The following is a 22,286-nucleotide window of genomic DNA, read 5'->3' on the forward strand; positions in this document are numbered from 1 at the left end:
GGGCACTGCAGTCGCCTATTTATCTGCTCTATACCTGGCATCATACATTTGACTCAGCATAGCAAATAACATAATCAAGCTTTAGGAATGCATTCACCTTGAAAGATGAGGTCTTCTGTAATCTTAAGAAACTGCATAGACAAAAGCCTGGGTTCTAAAAACAGGTTTCGTTAAGAATACATGGCAAACTGGGGCCACAATGTTTGGATTTTTCCTAAGCAACAATGCACCTAAATCAATATTTGGCATGTCTTCATTTGAGAATCCTTTAAATGTCTTGAGGCAGCAGGAAGACTATCCAGCTGGTTGGCTCCCTACCCCATAGCCCTCCCTCGGATCCCTTTGCCCACCCTCTCTTTCCCATCTGTTGTGGGGAACACAAACTGAGCTCCTGTTTGCTGCAGAAGGCAGGGTAGCAGAGATAGGGTGAAGGGGGACCAGTAGGAGAAACAGGGCTTTGAGGAATGGAGGCTGCAGGGTCTCTTGCTTTCTTAAGGCAAACCCAAATGGTGTAACAAGAAAACTCAGTTTCTGCTTATTGAAAGCTCTCCCAGCCCTCTTTTGTCCGCTGAGCAACCCTTCCACAGGTGGTTAACTCTTCCCTCCACTGCAGTTCTAATGATGATTGACCCCCATGCTGCTTTTGAGCTTTTCCCTAAGCTTAATAGCAGCATGGCAGGAGGGGCAATTTACATCGGGATGGTGGGAGGCAGGATTTGAAACTTTTCTCGCCCTACAATGTTGCTTGTGTTGCGCAGCTGTGTGGAAAACAGCTGAGAGGGATGAAAAAGAGGATGAAATGTAAAAAAAGGTCTTTTCTGGAGGCCTACACCCCACCAGCTGATCTGGGAACGGTATATTGTGGGTCATGTAAGATTAAGCTGTGATTGACAAGCAGCCCAGTGCCTTCACATTGCTAGCTTCTGAACTAGAGATAGAAAAAAGGCATGTTTCTTGGAGACTATGCATAATGATGAGAGAATGTGCACATTGCCCAGAGAACGTACAATATGCAACCTGAATATTCAGAATCTTGATGATGTTCCCTCTCAGGTCCATGTATCTTCCTGATTCTTCACCCCAAGCCCTCTTCTTCATCGGCTTCTCAGACCATGTGTGATCAATCTCCAAACCTGTTGGATAGCATTGAATGATCAACTAGCAGTCTATCCCTGAGCATGTTAGCCTAAACAAAGTCTCACACAGTTCATGAAGTTCAATGGGGCTTGCTTCCAAGAGATTTTGCTGCCTGAACCCATAGAACTGTCCATAAGAGTTGTCCTCCACATTTTCTTGTTTGGATGCTTTTATTTGCTTTGACAGCCTGCCCCCAACCCCCCCCCCCCCACATATTGTCATATCAATTTGAATCATTCTTGTGCTGTGCCTTTTTCTTTTGTTTTCCAATTTCATGCAATGGGACTTCTGAGCAGAAATGTATAGGATTGTGCAGCATGTCCTTGCACCAGGGTTGGGGAACCTGTGCTCTGCCAGGTATGGCTGGACTCTACCTCCCTTCATCCCTGACCATTGCCCCATTGCTGGGGCTGATGGGAGCTGGAGTTCAGCAAAATCCGGAAAGGCACAGAGTTTCAAATCACTGTCTTGCACAATTATTTCTCATGAATCCCAAGCCACATTCCAGCTTCAGAAAAGCCTCTTGGTCTGTATACATTACTCAGAGTTAAGCTGAGAGAAGGAATGAGTAATAATGCCAGGTATTTCCTGAACTACGCACCTTCCCCTTCTGGTTAGGGCCTCCCCCTTCCTTTTGAAAATGAGAAAGATAACTAGCCACTTGTGGATTGGTGCTTATCCACAGCAATCTTAACAGAGAAGAGGCTGAGCACGCCAGCAGCTTATTTTATTGGATGCCAAGCTACGTAATTTAACTCAAGCTTATGGAAGGTGACAGGAAAGAGTTAATATCCTGAGGCACTGAGGAGTGTTCAGGTGTGACTGTTCTTTCATATCTGGACTGCGTACAGTGCAAACACCTTAGAAAGCAGCAGCTGTCGGAGTTGGAGAAGCAGCTCTGTTCCGGAGATACTATAAAATGGCTGACTCTGAATCCAGCTGTCCCAAAGAACTGCCTCGAGAACTGATACGTGAAGACTCCATCCATGTGGCAAATGGTTCACAGATCTGCGAGGAAGAGTGTGAGAGTGTAGGATTGAAAAATGAAGCAGACCCTCTGTCATCGGACCCAGAAAGAGGACACGCTCCCAGCAATGGAGTAGGCCTGGGAGAGAATGTGACTGAAAATGGAACCAAAGAGGAGCCACCAGGCAAGATTGGGGAAGGGGACGCAGTAGAGGGAGAAGAGGTCCTCTGTGACTTCTGCTTGGCTGAGAAGGTGCTGGCGGTGAAGTCCTGCTTGACCTGCATGGTAAACTATTGCCAGGATCACTTGAAGCCTCACTTGGAGAATGCCAAACTACAGACCCATAACCTTATGGATCCAATGAAGGACATTGACATGCAGAGCTGCGAAGTCCACAAGAGGCACCTCGGCTGGTTCTGCCATACTGACCTTGTGTGTGTCTGTGAGGAATGCCTTGCAGATGGACACCAGGGACATAAGGCTGTCACCTGTGGGGTAGCCAGGAAAGAAAAGGAGGTAATTTGTAGCTTTCTGAGTGCTGTCAATGTTCAGGAGGAATGTCACAGCAGGCTTGCTAGGAAATATGGGGCCTAGAGAGGGTTCTCTCATTCACACGCACACAGCCTTTTTACATGTGCATGGCTTGCCCAGAGTGCTGCCAAGGGATTCCTACTTGATATCATGTTAAGATTGTTTAGAATTGCAAACTTACTAGAGAACAGGCTTCACTGAATGCAGCGGGGCTTGCTGCTGTGTAAACATGTTGGGGTTTTGCTGCAAATGTCAGATGCCTGGGGTTTCATGGTTATGTAGCTTGACATATTATGAAACCCAGGAGGCCATCCCACAGAAGGGATCACAGCTCAGGGGAAATCTGACAAAAGTTGGATGGACAAAAATGGGGTGTGCCTGCTTTCTGTTAGAAAATGGTGGTACTGCCAAGTGTTATTTACACTCGGGGCCTGCTTGCAATTATCCCAAGCCCAGGGCAACTGGGGAGTTTGCTATCTTACTAAGGACTGAACTGGTTGTGTCACCACTGGCAGCACATGCAGAATTTGGCACAGATCAGCTTTTGGCCCTTGGATGCAGATACTGGGAAGCTGTGACTGAGTGTCAAATGCTGATCCATGCCTGTATTTCTGGAAGTTTAGATGACTGGCTCTGTGGCTCAGCCCTTGGCTGTATGTCTTGACTCTCAGTGAGGACTGAGACAATAAATGTAGCTGCCACAGGACAAGAGAATCAATAGTTCAGTAGGCATAACTCCTACGGCTAGAAGCTCAAGGTAGAAATTGACCTGGAAAGATCCTCAGCTGCAGTGAGAGTTTCCAATATACGACATCATCATGGGACCAATAGCTATTAAAGTTAAGATCCATTCACTCAAAGAGATAGTTAGCATTGTTGTGGCAATTGTGCGCATGGTAGGTCTTGCACTTGAACTCTACTTGCAGCCAGTGGTATATGGTTCAAGGAACCACTGCATGAAGTAGGGCTTTCTCACTGGTGTCACCCTAGTTACGGATCTCCTGTCCATTTGAGATCAAATGGTCTCCCACACTATCTTTACTCGTATGGGGCACTGGAGCAGTGGAGCATAATTACAGTGCCTCCGTTGATATGATTTGTGTTATAATATCCATTGTAGTGTATTGGATATTGCAATGCAAGGTATTCTGAACTGAGGTTTTAAAATGCTGATTTTAATGTCGTCATTTTATGATTGTTGGCTATGTGGGAGGAAGGGCAGAATATAAGAAATAATGTAATAATTACTTCCTCCTTTCCACCTTCCCTTTCTATCACAAAGGGACTCATATCACCCATCCCTCCCCAGTAGTTATGCAAGGTGGGTGTTATTTAAACCACTGAATATGAACACACATTTCACCCAGTGTGAAAAATAAGCTGCTGCATCTTTTATTCAGATGTTTAGGCAAAAACAAGCATGGACTTTACATGGTCCTTGTAAAACATTTAGCTTAAAAGTAAACATATCTATGGCAATAATTTCATAGGAGTGCCTTGTGGTCTTAATGCTGTTTTCTTGAATGAGGGTGCAGTTTTGGGCAAACAAGTACAAAGGAGTTCTGATTTCCTCCCATTTGGATGACTGTTTCCATGTCCCAGATTCTACATTGAAACTTTCCCAGCCGGAGGCTTTTATAATGTAGCAGTAATTCCAGAAATTGCTGTGAATCATAGTTTGGATGAAAGAGGCAGGCATTCATAGCCGTTATGACTACCTGTGTAGAAGGTGTGAGCTTTTGGCTTTTTCTGTCTATTCCTGTTCTCTTGGATATACCTGTTATTTAATGTTTCGTATTTAATACCAAAGGGATTTGTTAAGCTCATAATCTGTCCCCTTGAAGAATGCAAATTTAGATCAACTGAAGGTGTGGTATAGGAATGACATGGGGACACCGCCATGTGTTTAGCACCCCCAAAATGCACCTGCATGCAGTATTAAATGCATGTGGACATGCAGTGTGGACATGCTCTTACTCCCAAGTAGATCTTCCCCCACCCTAAAGGCCCAGAGGAACCAAATAATGTGGTATATTTCAGGAACATGTTGCTTCGGAAAGCAAAACTGGCTAACATGGTTCCTGCCACATGTTGCCTCAGCTGAAGTTTCTGAATACCTTTCAAGGGCAGCCTCATGTGGAGCACATTGCAGGCATCTCATCTAGATGGAATCAAAACATGTGTGACAGTATAGTATTGATCTGATTTCTCCAGGAAAGGGCACAGCTGACACACTGGTCAAAGCTGTGCAAAAGCACAGCTGCCACCTGACAATCCCATGGCGAAGTTGGGTTCCAAGAGTACCCCAAACTGCAACCCTTGTCCTTGAAGGGCAGTGCATCCTCATCAGGTACATCTGATGGGCTAAGCTTTCCTACTGACCAACAGCACCTCTATCTGTCTCTGTTTGTTAGCCCATGATTGCGCATTTAATGTAATGTGCACTTTGGCCCTTAGGGGATACGAATCCCAGATTGATTGCTTTTAAGGGGAAATGGATATTTCCATTTGATTCATGGCTTTTAAAAACTGCTGTTGAGTTGCCTCTTTCAATAACCTCTGATTTTATCTACCCACAGTACGAACTTATTCAGCTCCAAGCAGGCTATGACTGGAAACTGAAGTCAGCAGAAAATGCAATTGATAAGCTGCAGAGAAATTCAGAGTCTATAGTGGTAAGATTTTCACTAGGCCACCTCTTTCTTTGAAGATAAGTTCCTGTTCAGGTTGGTCTCAAATTAGTTGTATTGTACTGTATTAAGAAAGGCATTCCCATAGCCCTCTCTTTGTTATAAGCAGGCTGTATCTTCGTAGACTTTGCTAACTGACTGTAACCCCACAAAACGATCTGGACCAGGGCTGGCTCCAGGTTTGGAAAGGTCCTGGGCAAAATGTCCTCTGGTGGATCCCTCAGGCACAGCTGGTAGTGTTAGCAACAGCAGCAATTTCTCATAATGTCCTGCCTGGAGCAACCTGGTGCCCTACAGATGTTGTTGGACAACAACTCCCATCCCAGCATGGTCAGGGATGATTGGAATTGGAGCCCAAAACATTTGGAGGGCACTGGCTTGGGGAAGGATGCCCTGGAGCATCTGATGTCATAAATCTCTGGGAAATCCAAATGATGGCTTTCAGATGTAGCTTCATGATGTGAAGGACCATGGTAGGATGCTGAGTGCTGATGCTGACCATTGTCATCATAGAAAAACAGGGACTAAGGTTTGTAGTTTAGCGTTTTAATCACTGATCTCTCTCACTCCCCCTTTTATGCTCATCTTGTTCTTTGATTCTTCTCAAAGTATAGCCACAAAATCTGTGACCCATCAGATAAACTCTTCCTTAGTTATTGTATCTCTCTACAACACTCACAAGTATGTAAACAAGTTTTGTATATAATTTCATTTCTTATGTCAAATGTGTGTGTGTGTATGTATGTATGTATGTATGTACACACACACACACACACACACACACACACACACACACACGTGAAACTCAAAAAATTAGAATATTGTGGAAAAGTCCATTTATGTAAGCAATTGTTTTCATTAGCTACTGGAGTTTAATATATGAGATAGACTCATGACATGCAAAGCGAGATATGTCAAGCTTTTGTTTGTTATAATTGTGATGATTATAATGTACAGCTGATGAAAACCCCAAGTGGCAGGCTCAATCCCTATGTGGGTTTCTGCTGTGGAAACAAAAGCTTGATGATATCATCTAGCAGATGAGTCACATTTCCACATGGCTGGTAGGTTCCCACAGGGTTGGTCCTCCTTGAAATAATAGAGGAGTGACTAATGCAATTCATTTTCACTTATTGGAAAGCTTCTTAAACTGCACAACCCTTCTGCCAGCCTGGTAGTTGCCTGAGGAATGTAAAATATTCTGTGGGACGCTCCTCCATCTTGAAGGTTTATCTCGGGGGTTGGGAACTTACAGCCCTTCAGATGTTCTTGGACGCCAGCTACCATCATCCATAATTATTGATCAAGTTGGCAGGGGATGATGGGAGTTAGAGTCCAACACCATCTGAGAATTTGTATGTTTGCCACCCCTGATGTAGATGATCCTTTCTCCATGTTGACCAGATATGGTGCACTCCTTGTGCCAAATAGTTGAATGACAGCTATTGGCAGGCTGGTCTTGTCAGGAGTTGGCTGTCTACTAGAGGAAGGGGATATTCTCTGTCTCTGTTGCTCATTTATTTTCACAGTGCCTTTTGTTTTTTCTCCTTCAACAGCTTTCTTTCTTTCTTTCTTTCTTTCTTTCTTTCTTTCTTTCTTTCTTTCTTTCTTTCTTTCTTTCTTTCTTTCTTTCTTTCTTTCTTTCTTTCTCCCTCACATCTCATATTAATATAGGCACATTTATCTATCAGTTTATTATATTTATATCCCACCTTTGCTCCAAAGAGCTCAAGGTGGCATACATGGTTCCCTCTCCCTTTCTTATTTTATATTTGCAATAACTCTCTAATGTAGGTTAGGATGAGAGACAGTGACTGGCCCAAGGCCCAAGGCCACTCAGTGACATTCTTAGCTGAATGGAGATTTGATTGCTGGACTTCCAGGACTTGCTCTGACACTTTAACCACCATACCACACTGGACCTCACTGCACTATGTTACTTTTCCAATAACAAAGATGGCAATTTCCTCCCCCTGCAGAGTTCCGTATCTGAAGTGAAAACCTTGGTGGAAGAGAAGTTTGAGGAGCTGCTCCAAGCAGTGAAGAAGACTCAGTCTGTTGTGCTAGCTTTCCTAGAGGAGAAGGAGCGTGGTGCCGTTAATCATGCTAATGGGATAAAGATCCACCTTGAGAACAAGCGGGTGGTGATGGAGGAATGCAAGAGCAGGCTGGAGAAGATGGCCACACACACGAATGACATCATCTTTCTGAAGGTACCTTAAGTGGCAAAGAGGCAAACGGTCAATTGGTGTTGCTGACTTAAAATGGTCAGATGTTTGGGTTAAGGAAATGCTAATGAAATGCAACCCTTGCTGTCTCATTGCATTTCTTTCTGTAAGCTGTGCGTGATCCTGTGTGTTTGTGTGATCTGAGATGCTCAACCAGGCCTGTGGCCCCTCTAGTCCAGCATCCTGTTCTCACAGCGGCCAACAGATGCCCCTAGGAAGCCCAAAAGCAGGACCCACTTGTGATTCCCAGCAAGTGATATACAAAGACATACTAGGTTTGACAGTGGAGGTAGAACATTGACATTCGGTGGCAAGTGGCCATGGATAGCTGTATCCTCCACAAAATTGCCCTATCCTCTTTTAAAGAAATCCAAGTTGGTGGCCATTGCTGTCTCCTGTGTGAGCAAGTTCCATCATTAAACTATGTGTTGTGTACGTGTTTGTGAGACCAGTTGCTGCTACATGGGCGGCTAATGTGTGCATTTGAGTGAGCAGAAGCTGCTGGTGAGAAAAGCTGCTCCTATGCATGTACTTCATTTATGCAACCTTCAGCCTCTTGGCTCAAATTCCTCTTGTACCATGAGATTGGGGAGCTGTCTGACTTTCCAGAAGCAGCAGGAGCAAGCCTGAGGTCTGAGTCAGCTGGGGAGCTGTCCAGCCAAAGAGGCAAGGATGAAACTGCTGCCCTAGCAGCCATCAGACAATGACTGAGCAGTTTTGTGGATGATTCTGATGCCCAGCTCCTTCCTGGAGTACCCACAGGGCCCTGATCTGGAGCAGTTGTTGCCTCCTGCTCCCCCTCCTAAGCCAGGGTTGGGAGATGAGATAGGTCTTGGCTTGCCAAACAGGGGCTGTGTCTGTGGACCTGGGGTTTGGCCACTTTGAGTTGATTTGGAAAAGAAAAGTGGAGATAAATATTAATAACAATGATGGTCAAGAAACAGGAAGGTTATTAGGCTGCAATAACTTGAACCGATCATGTGCATTATGTGTGCATCCTATTCTGCAGCTACCACAGAAGAGCAGTTAGTTGCAGGGAGTGAGGCCAGGCTAAGCAGTGCACATCCCTCTTTAGCAGCACCTTCCTGTTTAGCACATTGGAAGGGAAGGATAAGCCCAGCCCAGCCCAGCCCAGCTGTGACTCCTGTGAAAAGCAATCCAGTTAGGCTTAGATAACAACTCCTATAGTTGTTTAAAAAATATTCATTGTTGCGTGTGGTTTGTATGAGAGCGGGAGAGTGGCTGGGGGGGGGGGGAATCAAACACCCATAATGTGGCCAGATGGGCGGGGTATAAATTTATTATTATTATTATTATTATTATTATTATTATTATTATTATTATTGGAAATGGTTAACCCTTGGCTTCTCACCTGTGTCTGATCCCCCACAAAACAGCCCTTGCACTGCAACTAGGCTTTTAAAACAACTCCCATTGCCACCAATGGATGCAGGGTTTGTTTTGTTTTGCCTAATTGCTGTGTGCGGAGGTGGGGTAGCATTGCGGTTGGGTTTATATGTTGGCTGGAGAGGCCCTACCGGTATTTATGTATGTATGTATGTGGGTATTTATTAACAGGAATACTGTGAATTCAAGAAGAGTGAAGGAGACGACACATTGCCCAGTGTCTACATTGGCCTAAAAGACAAATTGTCAGGGATCCGAAGGGTGGTCACAGAGTCTACGGAACGTATTCTACAACTTTTACAAACTTCCTGTAAGGACAAGTTGCAGGAGTTTGCTAAAGATGGTGAGTGCCTATCCACCAATCCGCTCATCCAGTCCAGTGACCATTTCCTCTGTTGTTACTGCAACTAAGCTGTTGTGTTACTTTTCTTTTTGCAGAGGACGCTGGCATCAAAACAATGGTGTCCGCCATGATCCCATTCAAGCACCGCATAACGGCCCCAGAACCTAAAAGCAGGAGTGACTTCTTGAAATGTAAGGCATAATTATGCACATGACTGTATCTTTAAGATGAATAGACTCTTAAGAGCAAGCCTGTCAGTTTGTTGAGCAGAGTTTTGAGCAGAGGGGAACAGCAAGAGAAAAACAGTGGTTTTAAACTAATAAGATGTATTTCTTGTTCCTCCAAAGATATTTGCCCATTGACGTTTGACCCGGTTACTGCTCATCGCTATTTGAGGCTCTTGGAAGACAACCACAAAGTCACCAACACCACACCGTGGGAGCACCCGTACCCAGATCACCCAGAGAGATTCCAGCACTGGCGCCAGGTGCTGTCGGGCAAAAGCTTATACATCAGCCGCTACTACTTTGAGGTCGAGATATTTGGGGCTGGGATTTATATTGGCATGACGAACAAGAGCATTGACCGGAAAGGTTCAGAAAGCAACAGCTGTATCTCAGGGAATGACTTCTCCTGGTGTGTTAAGTGGAATGGGAAGGAGTTCTCCGCTTGGCATGGTGATGTGGAGACGCCATTGAAAGTCCAGGCATTTAGCAGGATAGGAGTTTACCTGGATTACCCCAGGGGCACCCTCTCCTTTTATGGCATTGCTTCAGAAGCCATGACTCTTTTGCATAAGTTTGAGTGCAAGTTTACTGAACCCCTCTACCCAGCCTTCTGGCTATCCAAGAAGGAGAACAGTGTGCAGATTGTCAAGTTGTGGGATGAGGCTGAGCAAACCCTAGCACCTCTTCCTGCTCCCTTGGGAGAAACAGCTTCTTCCAGCAAAGCCTTGGCACCTGAGAGCGAAGCAGAGGCAAGCACAAAAACTCCAGAGTCGGGACACAGCCATTGATTAAGTGATGTGATCACGGGCACTCCTTCTTACTACAAGTGTGCCACTGAATTTATTAAAAGGTAAAGGCAGATATGATAGCACACTAAATATCTTCTCCAAACTGAGAAACAGCTGGGGGAAAGGGAATCTCCAAGGTCACCTGGGAACTGACGCACCTTTAAAGACTGGCTTTGGCTGCCTCAGTGTTCGCCTGCTCCCTGATGCTCAACTGATACATTTGTAAAGAAGCATTTTTTTAAATAAAAAAAATAACAACATCAACAACAACAACACTGCAAGTCTCCAGTTCTCTTGTCATGTGGCCTGGATGAGCAGTACCACAGCATTAGAGCTGTTCAGTTTCTGAAAACAACTGTTCTTTCTTAGCAAAGGAAATTGTGGGCATTTCTCATTTACTGCATTATCTTGGGAGGTCAAATAAACTTTGGTTTATTATTTATCACATTTTATTATTTTTTTGATTCTTTGGCTGTTTTGATATGGTATCAGTATTTGTTTTCTGCTTACACTGTCTAGAAAAATCTGTAGTTTGGACTTTCTAAATGAATAACATTACATTGAGTGAAATGTGACTGGATAACCAAGGACCAGGTGAAATTGTCCCAGGGCCTAGACCTCATTTGTGGGTCACCTGTTGCCCATTCCTGGCCTATAGCAAAGCAGATCATCATTGATTGGTTGATTGATTGATTTTTTTTAAATACTAGGTGCTCGCAAAAATCAAATGAGCAGGGCCCCGACCCACAGGTTCACTATATGTGGCAAGTACAAAGACGGTTGATTCAGGACAGAGGTCATGCAAACTTGGGTGTGGACCATTTTGGACAAGGCTATCACCGAGTAAACTGTCGATTGCATCTTGACAGTTTTGTTTGCTTGCTAGCCAGTTAAACACCACCTCTAAACTGAGAAATGAAGCAACTAATGGCCAAGGTTCCCCTTTCTTTAAGTGATTTTGTTTTTCTCTAGAATTTCCTTTTCCCCGTGGGAAGTGCATTACAAAAATGAAACCTTATTTTATTTTAACTTTGTTAACTTGCGAATTCAGGAATGGAGGAGAAATGGCTGTGATGATGAAACTGCCTTCTCTCCAGTGCAAATGAAGTTCAAACTGAACAGGCACACAAGAAATGTCTCATAGCTCCTCTCTGTACAATTTCTCCTCCTGTACCGGCCATCCTAGCCAGAGAAGGAGTTGTTCAGCTGCCTTCTGCTGCTTAAGCATAGGCTGATGACGTCAGGATTTTAGGACAACCTGTGCCCCATAAACCGCTTTGAACTCCCAAAGTCATGTAGCTTCAGGCATCCCCCATTAGGCAATGGAAAGGCCTACCAATGTAGACTTCTGAGTGTGTGGGCTTTCTTGAGAGCTGTGTGCACAGTACAGTGGACGCTTGGGTTGCAAACACGATCTGTGCGGGAGGCGCGTTCGCAACCTGCAGCACCGCGTCTGCGTATGCGTGGGTCATGATTCAGCACTTCTGCACATGTGCAAAGTGCCAAAATCCAGAAGTAACCCGTTCCGGTACTTCCGGGTTCGGCATGGAGCGCAACCTGAAAACGCGTATCCTGCAGCGTTCGCAACATGAGGTATGACTGTATACCTTTGAAACAGTTTCAAAGCATACGTTTCCCCCCAAAAGAATTCTGGGCACTGTAGTTTGACCCTCACAGATTTTACAGTTCCCAGCAACTCATAAGCAACTACAGTGCAAAGACATCTTGGAGGGGAAAAGGTGCTTTGAATGTGCTTTAAATGTGTACACAGGCAAAGAAGGCTATGCACTCAGGTTTCTAGCTCCCAAGGAAGCCTTTGTGGGTAGTCTGTTCACATAGGCTTTATCCGGTGATATTTTTCTAGAAAAAAAGAGGTGCCAGAACTCACCACCATTCTACCATGAACACCTCTCCCACGTTCTCTTAGAATGGCAATGGCACCCACCTGAGAGGTGCTGGAACTGCGTTCTGGTGAGTTCTGGCTGGAAAAAAAGCCCTGGCTTTACCCCTGTTAACATCCATGGCGAACACAGGGACATCAGGAGCAGGAGAAGCTGCTCGCACACCATCATTTTGTGCCAGCTCCCCAGTAATTGTTTGCTTGAAGACCCCCTCATGTGTATAATGCAAGAATTGGGCTCTAGTGCAGTGGTTGTAACAGAGATTCTGTTTGAAATGCCTGTGTTATCTGGATAGAGAAATGTGTTTCTACTGTTCTGGAGAGCTGCGTAATTATTCCAACATTTTGGATATTGTCGGGCATGTTGTTGGCTCCCTTTGATTGTTGTCCTTAAAAAGCAAACAAAGCCCAATTAAGTCTAAATTTTTGGTTTTTACAGTGACTTGATTCCATTGGTATCAGTGTAACCGAAGTCAGATCGTATCAGTGCATTCGGGCAAGCTAATTGGCCCGTCTCTGTGTGTGGCTCTCCTCGTGTAACATGCACCCATTTTCCTCTGACAAACGTTGTAAGATGTGGGTTTGTTTTGGCAGAACGCGAGGGCGAGGATTAGCAGCAGCAGCGAGTGACGGAAGAAAGACATGAAAGAAGCATTGAACGGTTGCTGCGCAGGGTCAAATAAAGGGTAGCCAAAACGTGGGGTTAAAATTAACTTACTCGTTTTATACATCCCCCAATTTGATTTGAAGGCTGGGTAAATAAACATGTTCATAAGACAAGAATTGTTTTCAGGAAAAGTGGAGAGAAGACCAACTTTGGGGAGTCTCTCAAGACAACTGTTTCGGCAAGGCCCAGGAATGCATTTCCCCCACAAGGGGGCAGTATTGTTGCATAACTGATCTGACGTGCTGGCTGTGAATCATGGGCTGCATGAGTCTGATTTCATGTAAGGTTTTCAGAGCAATTTGCACTCAAGTGCTTGGGAAGGCCGTTTTAGATGAATGCAAATCTCTTCACATGCTGTAGGAACCTTAGAATCCTTTGCTGACTGGGATGGGGCCGTTTCTTTCTTTCTTTCTTTCTTTCTTTCTTTCTTTCTTTCTTTCTTTCTAAAAATATTTTTATTAAAGATTTTCTTGATTTACAAAGGTAGTGCAATGTCTCTCTTGTATTTTTCCGTATAACATTTTTACAAATCAGTTTTTGTTGTTCAGACATTAGGAAGAAAAGGGGAAGAGAGGTGGGTGGGATGGGTGGGATAGGTGGGGTGGGGTGACGATGTTTCTATTTTACTTAATATGAGTAGGGTTTGGTGTCAGCGTTGTTTGTGTAGGTTCTCTTTTGTTCGTTTGTGCTCCATTGGCAGTGAGAGAGGTCAGGGTTGGCGTAGGGTGTGATTGTTCATTTGTGGTTGGCTGTGGTGATCTTTGGTTTCCTGTGTGAGTGGGGTTGGTGGGTGTTTTGGATCAGGTTAGCCATATTGAATTGTATGCTGTCAGTAGATTTTTGTCATTGTCTTGTTGGGCTGTGTGTGTGATGAAGGGGAACCATACCGGGGTGAAGGTGTCTTCTTCCGTTTGTCCCCGTGTCAGTTTCAGGTTACTGGTTAGTTTTTCTAGTAGGGCTGTTTCCCATACTACTTGGTACCATTGGTCCATGTTTGCTCCTGTCAGGTCTTTCCAGTGTCTGGTTATGATGTTTCTGGCTGCTGAGAGCAGATGGATTATGGCTGGGGCCATTTCTGAAACACTTCCTGGATCTTTGCAGGCACTAATGGGGGCTAATGAAGTGAATCACAATGTAAATGAGGCAGAGGTGCTTCTGATCAGAAAACAGACTAATCATGGGATAAGGCAGGCATAGGCAAACTTGGCCCTCCAGATGTTTTGAGACTACAATTCCCATCATTCCTGACTACTGGTCCTGGTAGCTAGGGATGATGGGAGTTGTAGTCCCTAAACATCTGGAGGGCCGAGTTTGCCTATGCCTGAGATAAGGGCTCAGCCTGCTTCCCTTCAAAAGCAGGTTTGTGACTGGGAACTTCTGCCAAGGTGCCATGCTCCCAGATGCTCAGCTGCGGCCAGGAGTCTCTTTGCCTAGGATAGGTTGGTGCATAGAGACAGGGGTGACATTCATAGAATCATAGGATTGTAGAGCTGAAAGGTGAATCTGCCAGATTTGCACTTTCTGAAACAATGCGTGAACTGAGACACACTCAGGTGCACCTTTCTGCATTTTGCAGTGCAGTTCTGCAGTCAAGTGATGTGTATGTAAATGCATATACCATGTGCATATGCATGTGTTGGTTGGGGTGAGTGTTATTACTGTGAGTCACGGTATGCCTTGGCATGAGGGATGCTGAAGGGGAAAGGGATCCCTGACTCTTAAGACGCTTTTCAAATGTGTTGCTACGTTTTTCCTGCTGAGGGGGGTGGGGTAGGATTTTATTGCATTACATTGCATTGTAGTTTTCCAGTTTTGTTGTTTGTTATATACTGTAGCATAACTTCATCTTCTTAACAGCTTAGAGACCATCTTGAGTAGTATGAAAATATATGGTATTTTTTTTTTTTGGTGAAAATACAAAACACAAAAATGCACGAGGCAAACATTGGGACTGTTAGGCAAAATTGCATACAAAATTATGCATATTAGAATAAATCTGCACCGAAAGCTGATGAATTTTCATGAGGGCTTTAACAGCAACAACAAAACAAATTTGCAATCCGATGTGGAAATGTGGGGAGCTGAATGTGAGGAAGAACTGCAAGGGGATAGAGACTCTGTTTGCTGTCAGGGGGTGGTTGGTTTCACCTGTGATGCTCCACCTCCAGCCCGAGGAACCTACAGGAGGGAGTTGCTGTTACAGGCATTATATGTATATGTATTTTAATGAGCTGAAATATTATGGGTTTTGGGGTTGTGGAGAATGTATGTATGTACTTATATTTTTGGCTGCTATTTTGTCAATGTTGTTAATATTGTTTTATAAATTTTAAATGCTGTGTTGATTTGTGTATCCTATAATATGGATTTTCATTTAAATGTGATGTTTAGCTTGTTGTTTTTTTAGCTGTCTTCAGTGGCCTTAGCTACCCCTTCCAGTTTGGTGCCATCTGCAAATTTGATGAGCCTCCTCTCAATACCTTCATCCAAGTTGCTTATAAAGATGTTGAACAACAATGGACTCAGGATAGAACCCTGCGGCACCCTACTTGTCACTTTTTTCCAAGTGATGAGGAACCATTTGTAAGCACTCTTTGAGTCTGGCCAGTCAACTAGCTATAAATCCACCTAACAGTTATCCAGTTCAGCCCACATTTTATCAACTTCTCCACAAGACTATCTGAAATCAAGATACATTATGTCCACAGCATTCCCCTGATCCACCAAGCTTGTAACACTATAAAAAAACAGAAATGAGATTTGTCTTGCATGACTTGTTTTTGAGAAAAACATGCTGGTTCTTAGTAATCACAGCATCCTTCACAGATCAACTCTTTAATTATCTGTTCCAGGATCTTTTCTTTTCTGGTATCAACATCAAGTTGACTGGTCAATAATGACCTGGGTCTTCATTCCCTCCCCTTTTTGAAGGTTGGGAGAGCAGCCTCTAAGATCCCCTTAGAGACTAGCAGGCGTAAGCATTCATGGACTAGATGGACTCGCTTCACCACAATAAATCTCTTACCTCTTGAAGGTGCTCCAAGACTTGTATACGCTGGTGAATGGAGATCAAACTAGACATGATGTTCATTCCCTGAATGCAGCAAATGTTCCACACTTAGCAGTCTTAGAGGGTTGGTTGGTTGGTGGGGAGGGGAAATTTAACTCTTTATGTCCCTGGCAGAAATCAAAATCACATATCTGAACCTGCTTTTTGCTTTTCAAAAGATGCCTCCGTTGGCACCAGTGGGAGTTTGCGTTTCAAGGCAATGCTTTGGATAGGAGATATTTGTCAAGACCCTGGCAGTGCCAGAAAAACTTTAGCCATTTTCCTTCTTTCCTTCTTCCACCCAGTATCCTGAGGCTCCCTTTTGGATGCTAGCCTGGCTCTCCAGGAATTCTCCTTCCTGAGTTTCTGACCCTTTGCTATTTGATTATTGAGGGCTGGTCTTTTTTAATGTGAGTTTTGAAGACTCCCCTCAATGCAGAGAAGAGATAAACAGTCAATTTTCTCTGCTTGGCACCTGGACACTTGAAATTTGGGCTTCTGTTGCAGAACTGTGCATCACAGATGGAATTTGGGATTGAACGATGGTGTGTCCTTCTCTTGGTGGCGGCATTAGAAGAATAATACTTGAGGGTGACAAAGGGCAAAGTAGATTATGAGGGAGGCAAGCTTTGTCACATATGGACAAGCTGTTAGGGGAAATGTTCAGAAAGCTTGTTTGGCCACCCAGCAGATGTAATTCCTGGAATGGCAGCCTGCCAGTTCCACCAATACTGCTTTGCCAATTGCAGTTTAAAGGGGACACACGCCCACCTTTGCTCTCCAATAATGCCGCATATATATGCAGAGTGCTGAACACATTTTCTTCTGTGGATGTGATTTACTCCCTCTATATATTTAGGGAAGCTATCCTGCAAGAATTGGCATGCAAACAAGCCTGCTTCTAGATCAGATTAATAATTTTGAATTAAGCTGTAAAGCAAATGTCCCCATTACACTTTAAAACCCACTAAAAATTGACACTTTTGGATGGAGCGGGAGAATATTTTGAGCTGAACGCCAGCATCTAAATAGCCTGGAGAGAATACAAGGGAGATCCGGCTTGTGCGGCAATTTTGGATGTCAAAACAAGTTTCCCTACTACCATAAAAAGCTATTTGGACTTCACATTTTTAATTAAAGTTTTAATTATCCCCAGAGTATTTTATTAGCTTTTATGAAGACAGCTGCTTTTTATGCTATAAACCAAAGCTTTGCTCCGCTCCGAAGAGCAACTTGTCCCAGATAGGAGTTTTGTCCTGAATAATTTTCATCATTGGTAAACTGGGTTATTTAATTTAAACTGACATTTACCATCCCAATTTGATTGAAATGGGTTTTTTTTATTGCAGAGGCAGCAAATAACCTTGTATGGGGTTTTTGTGCTCTGCATAGATAAGATGTGGGGGGATCTTCCCTGGGGGCTAATTTTCCCTGTAGAAGCAAAGGCCTGCTGGACCTGGTGCCCTTTGATGTAGCTTGACCCCACCCACTCAATTTCCATACCGCTGGAAACCATCAGGCTGGGAAAGGTCCCTGGAGAAATCAGTGGCTGCTGTGGAACTGGTTGTTTCCATATGTGATGGTCTAGAGATGTGATCTCTAGATGGTCTCTGACTAGCAAACCTCCTTAACTGTAGTTGGTTCTTAGCTGCATAATGCTTATGCTACTACGTCCTTTGGTTCTTGGGAAAGGAGCTCAATGGTAGAGCACCTGTCCTAGGTTCAACTCCCATCATCTCCAGGTAAAGTTGGGAGTGACCTCTGCCTGAAACCCTCGAGAAGCACTTGCCAGCCAGTGTTGTCGATACTGAGCTAGATGTGTCAATGGTCTCAAACCATATAAGCCAGTTTCTCATGTTCCTATGGAGTTGAAAACATGGTGGAGGAGCCATGAAGAATGAAGAACAGGATCTTGTAGAAAAGGAGTTTCATCTACAGAATGGCTGAGACACCTGATAGAAGCCTAGTCTTTTAGTTTCCTTGTAGCTCCCTTGGCTATCAGTCCCTTCCGTCATGTTTTAGTGCTCTGATTGGCATAAAGGGGGGAAGAAGAGGGAGCTGAGGAAGAATGACAGAGCCTTCTCTTCCCTTTGCTCCACATAAGTGTCTGGGGGAAAAAGGTGGCAAAAGAACTGATGGTTTCTACATTCCCCTGAGATCTCTACTCCTGATTCTTTCCGTCCCATGATCTACAGTGAGTGTCCTAGGGCTCTGGTTTTCAGGATTCCCCCCCCCCCTTGCAGGTAAGAGAATTTTTAAAAATTAAAGCTGCAGGTGTTAAAGCAGAACTACATTTTGTGTCAGCAGGCTCAGCTAAGTCAGGTCCTGGAGCCCATGTTTATGGGGGAATCAGAATGTGCAGGGGAGAAGTAGTGGGCAGAAGGGTGGTACTTATCTCTTCCCAGACCCACTGCTTAATCCCCCAACCCCCCTCCTCCCAGGTCATCTCCCCCCCCCCCAGCAGATTTCTATCCCTGGGAAAGCATTTCTGAACATGGAAAACTGGTAACAAAAACTTGGCTAAATCCAAAAACAGTCATAAGAATACATCGCCACCCATACGCTCTGAAACCCATCCACACATGGCCATTTCCTGAACCATAGTCTCCTTCCAGGACAACCTCAGGTCCTCCTGATCAAAGCGCCACACCTTCCGCCCCTCCCATTGTCCTGGGACATCCCTCCCTCTCCAAGACCCTCCTCTCTCAAAGCCTGTTTGCCCCCCCCCATGCTTCTGAGCAATGCAGGTCTCATAATCCCATGAGCCATGCAGGAACTCTGGACAGCTCCGCTGGTTAGAGTGTGGTGCTGATACTGACAAGGTTGCAGGTTTGATTCCTATATGGGACAGCTGCATATTCCTGCATTGCAGGGGGTTGGACTGGACCATGGGTAGGCAAGCTAAGGCCCGGGGGCCGGATCTGGCCCGATCGCCTTCTAAATCTGGCCCATGGACGGTCCAGGAATCAGCGTGTTTTTACATGAGTAGAATGTGCCCTTTTATTTAAAATGCATCTCTGGGTTATTTGTGGGGCATAGGAATTTGTTCACCCCCCCAAATATAGTCCGGCCCCCCACAAGGTCTGAAGGACAGTGGACCAGCCCCCTGATGAAAAAGTTTGCTGACCCCTGGACTGGATGATCCTCAGAGTCCATCTAGCTCTACAATTCTATGGTTCTATGACCCCTGCCATGCTCCCATCCCATGCAAGAGAAAACCAGGAAGTGGGTATGCGGAAAGGTTAATCTGCTTTGTCCCTGGAAAAAGCTTCCTGCCTCTGCATTCATCTTCTTCAGCAAGCAGTGAGCTAAGAGCCTGGCTTTGCTTCCACGACTGTGTAGTTCCTCCTTGAGTTTTAAGAGGAACCTTTCTCTTTTTGAATTAAAGTCTATAGCATCCAATTAATCTTTCAAGGAGGTGGACTTTTCATGCTCGAAATGGCTTCCACTTTGCATGCTGACATGTGCCAGTAGCATGCCAGGAAGGATACTAGGCTATAGATGCTATAATTAGGCTTGAACGCTGCTTATAAAATTACATCCTGCCCTGTCTTTTCCGCAAGCACGCCCATCTGTACCAAGGAAGTCTGTGTACGTTCAATGTGCAGTAACTCCACACAGACAACAAATGCCGATCTGTTTGGGAGAAGGCCATGCTTTGGATCCTGCATTACAGCTGATAAATAATAAAAGTAGACTGGACCTGCCACTGGGGGTTCTGGTGATGGATGGAACGCAGGCAGGCTGAGCGCTTACAATATGCTGTGCTGAAAACCAGAGATAAGAGGGAATCGGTATTAGATATACAGCTTTGTACAAGCTGCGGAGGAGGCTGGCGACTACTCTCCTGCACTGCGTCTGCGGCACACTATCAACATCTCAGGATTGACAGTTCTGCCCACCCATCGATGTCGGCCCTGAAATCCATTGGCTTGGAAATGTCATCACAGGCTCCTAGTGCTACTGTCTGGAGCAGACAGGATGGGAGCTAATGGAAAGGACAAGGGCTGAGGAAAGGCAGGCAGGTTCACCCACCATGTAGCAAGTGGGGAACCATAAGAGATGGGGGAGGAAGAGAGACTTTCCCTTTCCCCTAACAGCATGACTTCTTACCACCCTCCCCATATCTCCTGTGTTTGGCTGTGTAGACATTGCCATTTAATAATACTCTGGCTTCAGTGTGCTCCTACTGCTAGTGCTTGAATGGCATGGATTGGCTGGATGCAGAGGAGTGGGGGGGGGGAGAGGAGGCACCAGCTGGGGAACCCCCAAGGGAAACCCCCCCCCCAGGAGAAGAAGGCTCAGAGCCAGGGATGACAATGAGTGGTCGGAGGGAGAAGAAGGAGCGGTCTGGGAGAAGGAGGTGTCAGAAGCTGAAGGGGCGACAGGGATTAGTGAACAGGAGGAGGCTGTGGCAGGCAGAGGGCAGTCCAGACTCAGAGGCAGGAGAGGAGGGGGACCAGGAAACATAGATGAGGCAGGCTGCTGAAGAATCCAAGGAGTCTCCCCACCCCTTGGGGAGAGGAACATACAGATAAATTAAGAGGGCAGAGCAATGAGAGACAGGACGGCAATACCACACCCACCTACCATACACTTGGCGTATGGAGCAGGTCAACATCCGGCTTGGCTAGAAGGGGATTTGCAGGCACCTCCGATTGGCTGCAAAGCTCTATGCAAGACAGCACTTTGAAAGGACTTCTGAAGAACCCTGTATGCAAAAAAAAAGGGTCACCTGATGTCAGGTGATTGACAGGCAGCTCCACCCATTTATCTTGGTTTGGAGGGCGGGGAGAGATTACAATGTGGTCACCAGTCAGATCCCATCCCCTACGGACACACAAACCCGGTTTACACTGACTGACAATTGCTCTTCAGGGTTTCAGGCAGATGTTTCTCACAAACCCTTCCTGGAGATGCCAGGGATTGAACCTGGGACCTTTTGCATGCAAAGCAGATGGTCTTCTACAGAGCTATGGCCCTTCCCAGCAACGAACCACTTTTGAACATTTTCTGTGAATGAGTTAAGCTGTACCTAAGTCTGATTTAGTACTTGCAGAAGATGAATGAGCTTTCTGGGTCAGGGAGAAAACATGGATGGAAGACGTTTCATGGAATGCTAACTTGTGAGCCCTGCTTTTATCACTTAGGAACATTCCCTGCTTCCATCCCCATAATGCCGACTCCTTTGCGGAAAATGTGCAACGGTAGAGACACCTCATCTTTGGACTAGCTGCAGTCATTACCTAATCACCACTATTTCCAAGGCACATCATCTCAGCATTTATGTCTGACATTTTCTGTTTAAAGCTGCAGGCCGTGACATCTGGCATCTCGCCACTTACAGATAATTTGAATAATCCTTTCACCTCCTTTGATGGCATTTCCTTGAAGGTATTTCAACTGCACATTTAATCTCCTTTTAAATAAAGGAACGAATTACATTCCCTCAGACTTTTCTCTCCTCTTGCAGGCTGAGGCTCATTTGAGCAATATGTCTTCTGCCACCTCTGAATTCTGTGATCCTCCTTGGCTGGGGAGTGGGGTATACTTGGTTCCCTACACAGAGTTTCCATGCTTTTAAAAAGCAGAGATATTACGCTGGAGCTGCCAGAAGTATTCCCTTCCGTAGCTCGGAAATGGGGAGGATATTATCTGGGGTAGGGCAGGGATGGAGGACCCTGTAGCTTTCTGGATGCTACAGTGATATCTAGGGAAGACTTCAATGTAGCGCTAAGTTAAAGTCCCTTAGAAATGTACTAGTTGCACTAATGGAATGGCTTGTGCTACTGGAACGGCTTGAGAAAGAGCCAGCGTGGTTCTTGGGGCTGGTTGTGCAACGGATCACTGTAGCCTCAGTATTTCCTGTTGCACAACCAATTGCACAACAAGCTTATGCTAGCACAGCTGTTGCAGTGAATCTCATATTGCGCAACCATTATTCTCATCCTTATACCAGCACAACCACCCTTACACTGAGAGCCAGTGTGGTGTAGTGGTTAGAGTGTTGCACTATGACCTGGGAGAGCAGGGTTCAAATCCCACTTGGCCATGAAGCTTACTGAGTGACCTTGGGCCAGTCACTCACTCTCAGCAGAACCAAAAGTAGGAGGGAGAATTGAACTATGCATAGTTTGGGGGAAAAGATGGAATATAAATTACACAGACACACACAGTCAGATAATGTTTAATCCAGGCCTCAGACTCCCATCCCATAAAACTTAAAAACACAGGACACTAAAAAACACACTGACTTTTCAATTAACAAAGTTTTTTAAAAATAATAATAATTGGTGATAAGCCATTGAGTCTGAATGTGGCTCAAAGGGCAACAACTGACCTTAGTGACAAT

At 45.0% G+C, this 22,286-nt stretch overlaps 1 protein-coding gene across 1 annotated transcript; it reads left to right on the forward strand.

Moving 5' to 3' along the window:
* Positions 1-1,705: 1,705 nt before the first annotated feature.
* On the forward strand, positions 1,706-10,411 carry TRIM16 (tripartite motif containing 16). The gene is made up of 6 exons (XM_033139523.1): positions 1,706-2,620; positions 5,215-5,310; positions 7,305-7,538; positions 9,132-9,303; positions 9,399-9,494; positions 9,651-10,411. The coding sequence occupies exons 1-6, from the start codon at positions 2,057-2,059 to the stop codon at positions 10,316-10,318; spliced, it is 1,830 nt and encodes a 609-aa protein (XP_032995414.1). The 5' UTR covers positions 1,706-2,056; the 3' UTR covers positions 10,319-10,411.
* The last annotated feature ends 11,875 nt before the right edge of the window (positions 10,412-22,286 follow it).

This window comes from Lacerta agilis, chromosome 2 (genome assembly GCF_009819535.1).
Source record: "Lacerta agilis isolate rLacAgi1 chromosome 2, rLacAgi1.pri, whole genome shotgun sequence".
Taxonomy (NCBI): Eukaryota; Metazoa; Chordata; class Lepidosauria; order Squamata; family Lacertidae; genus Lacerta; species Lacerta agilis.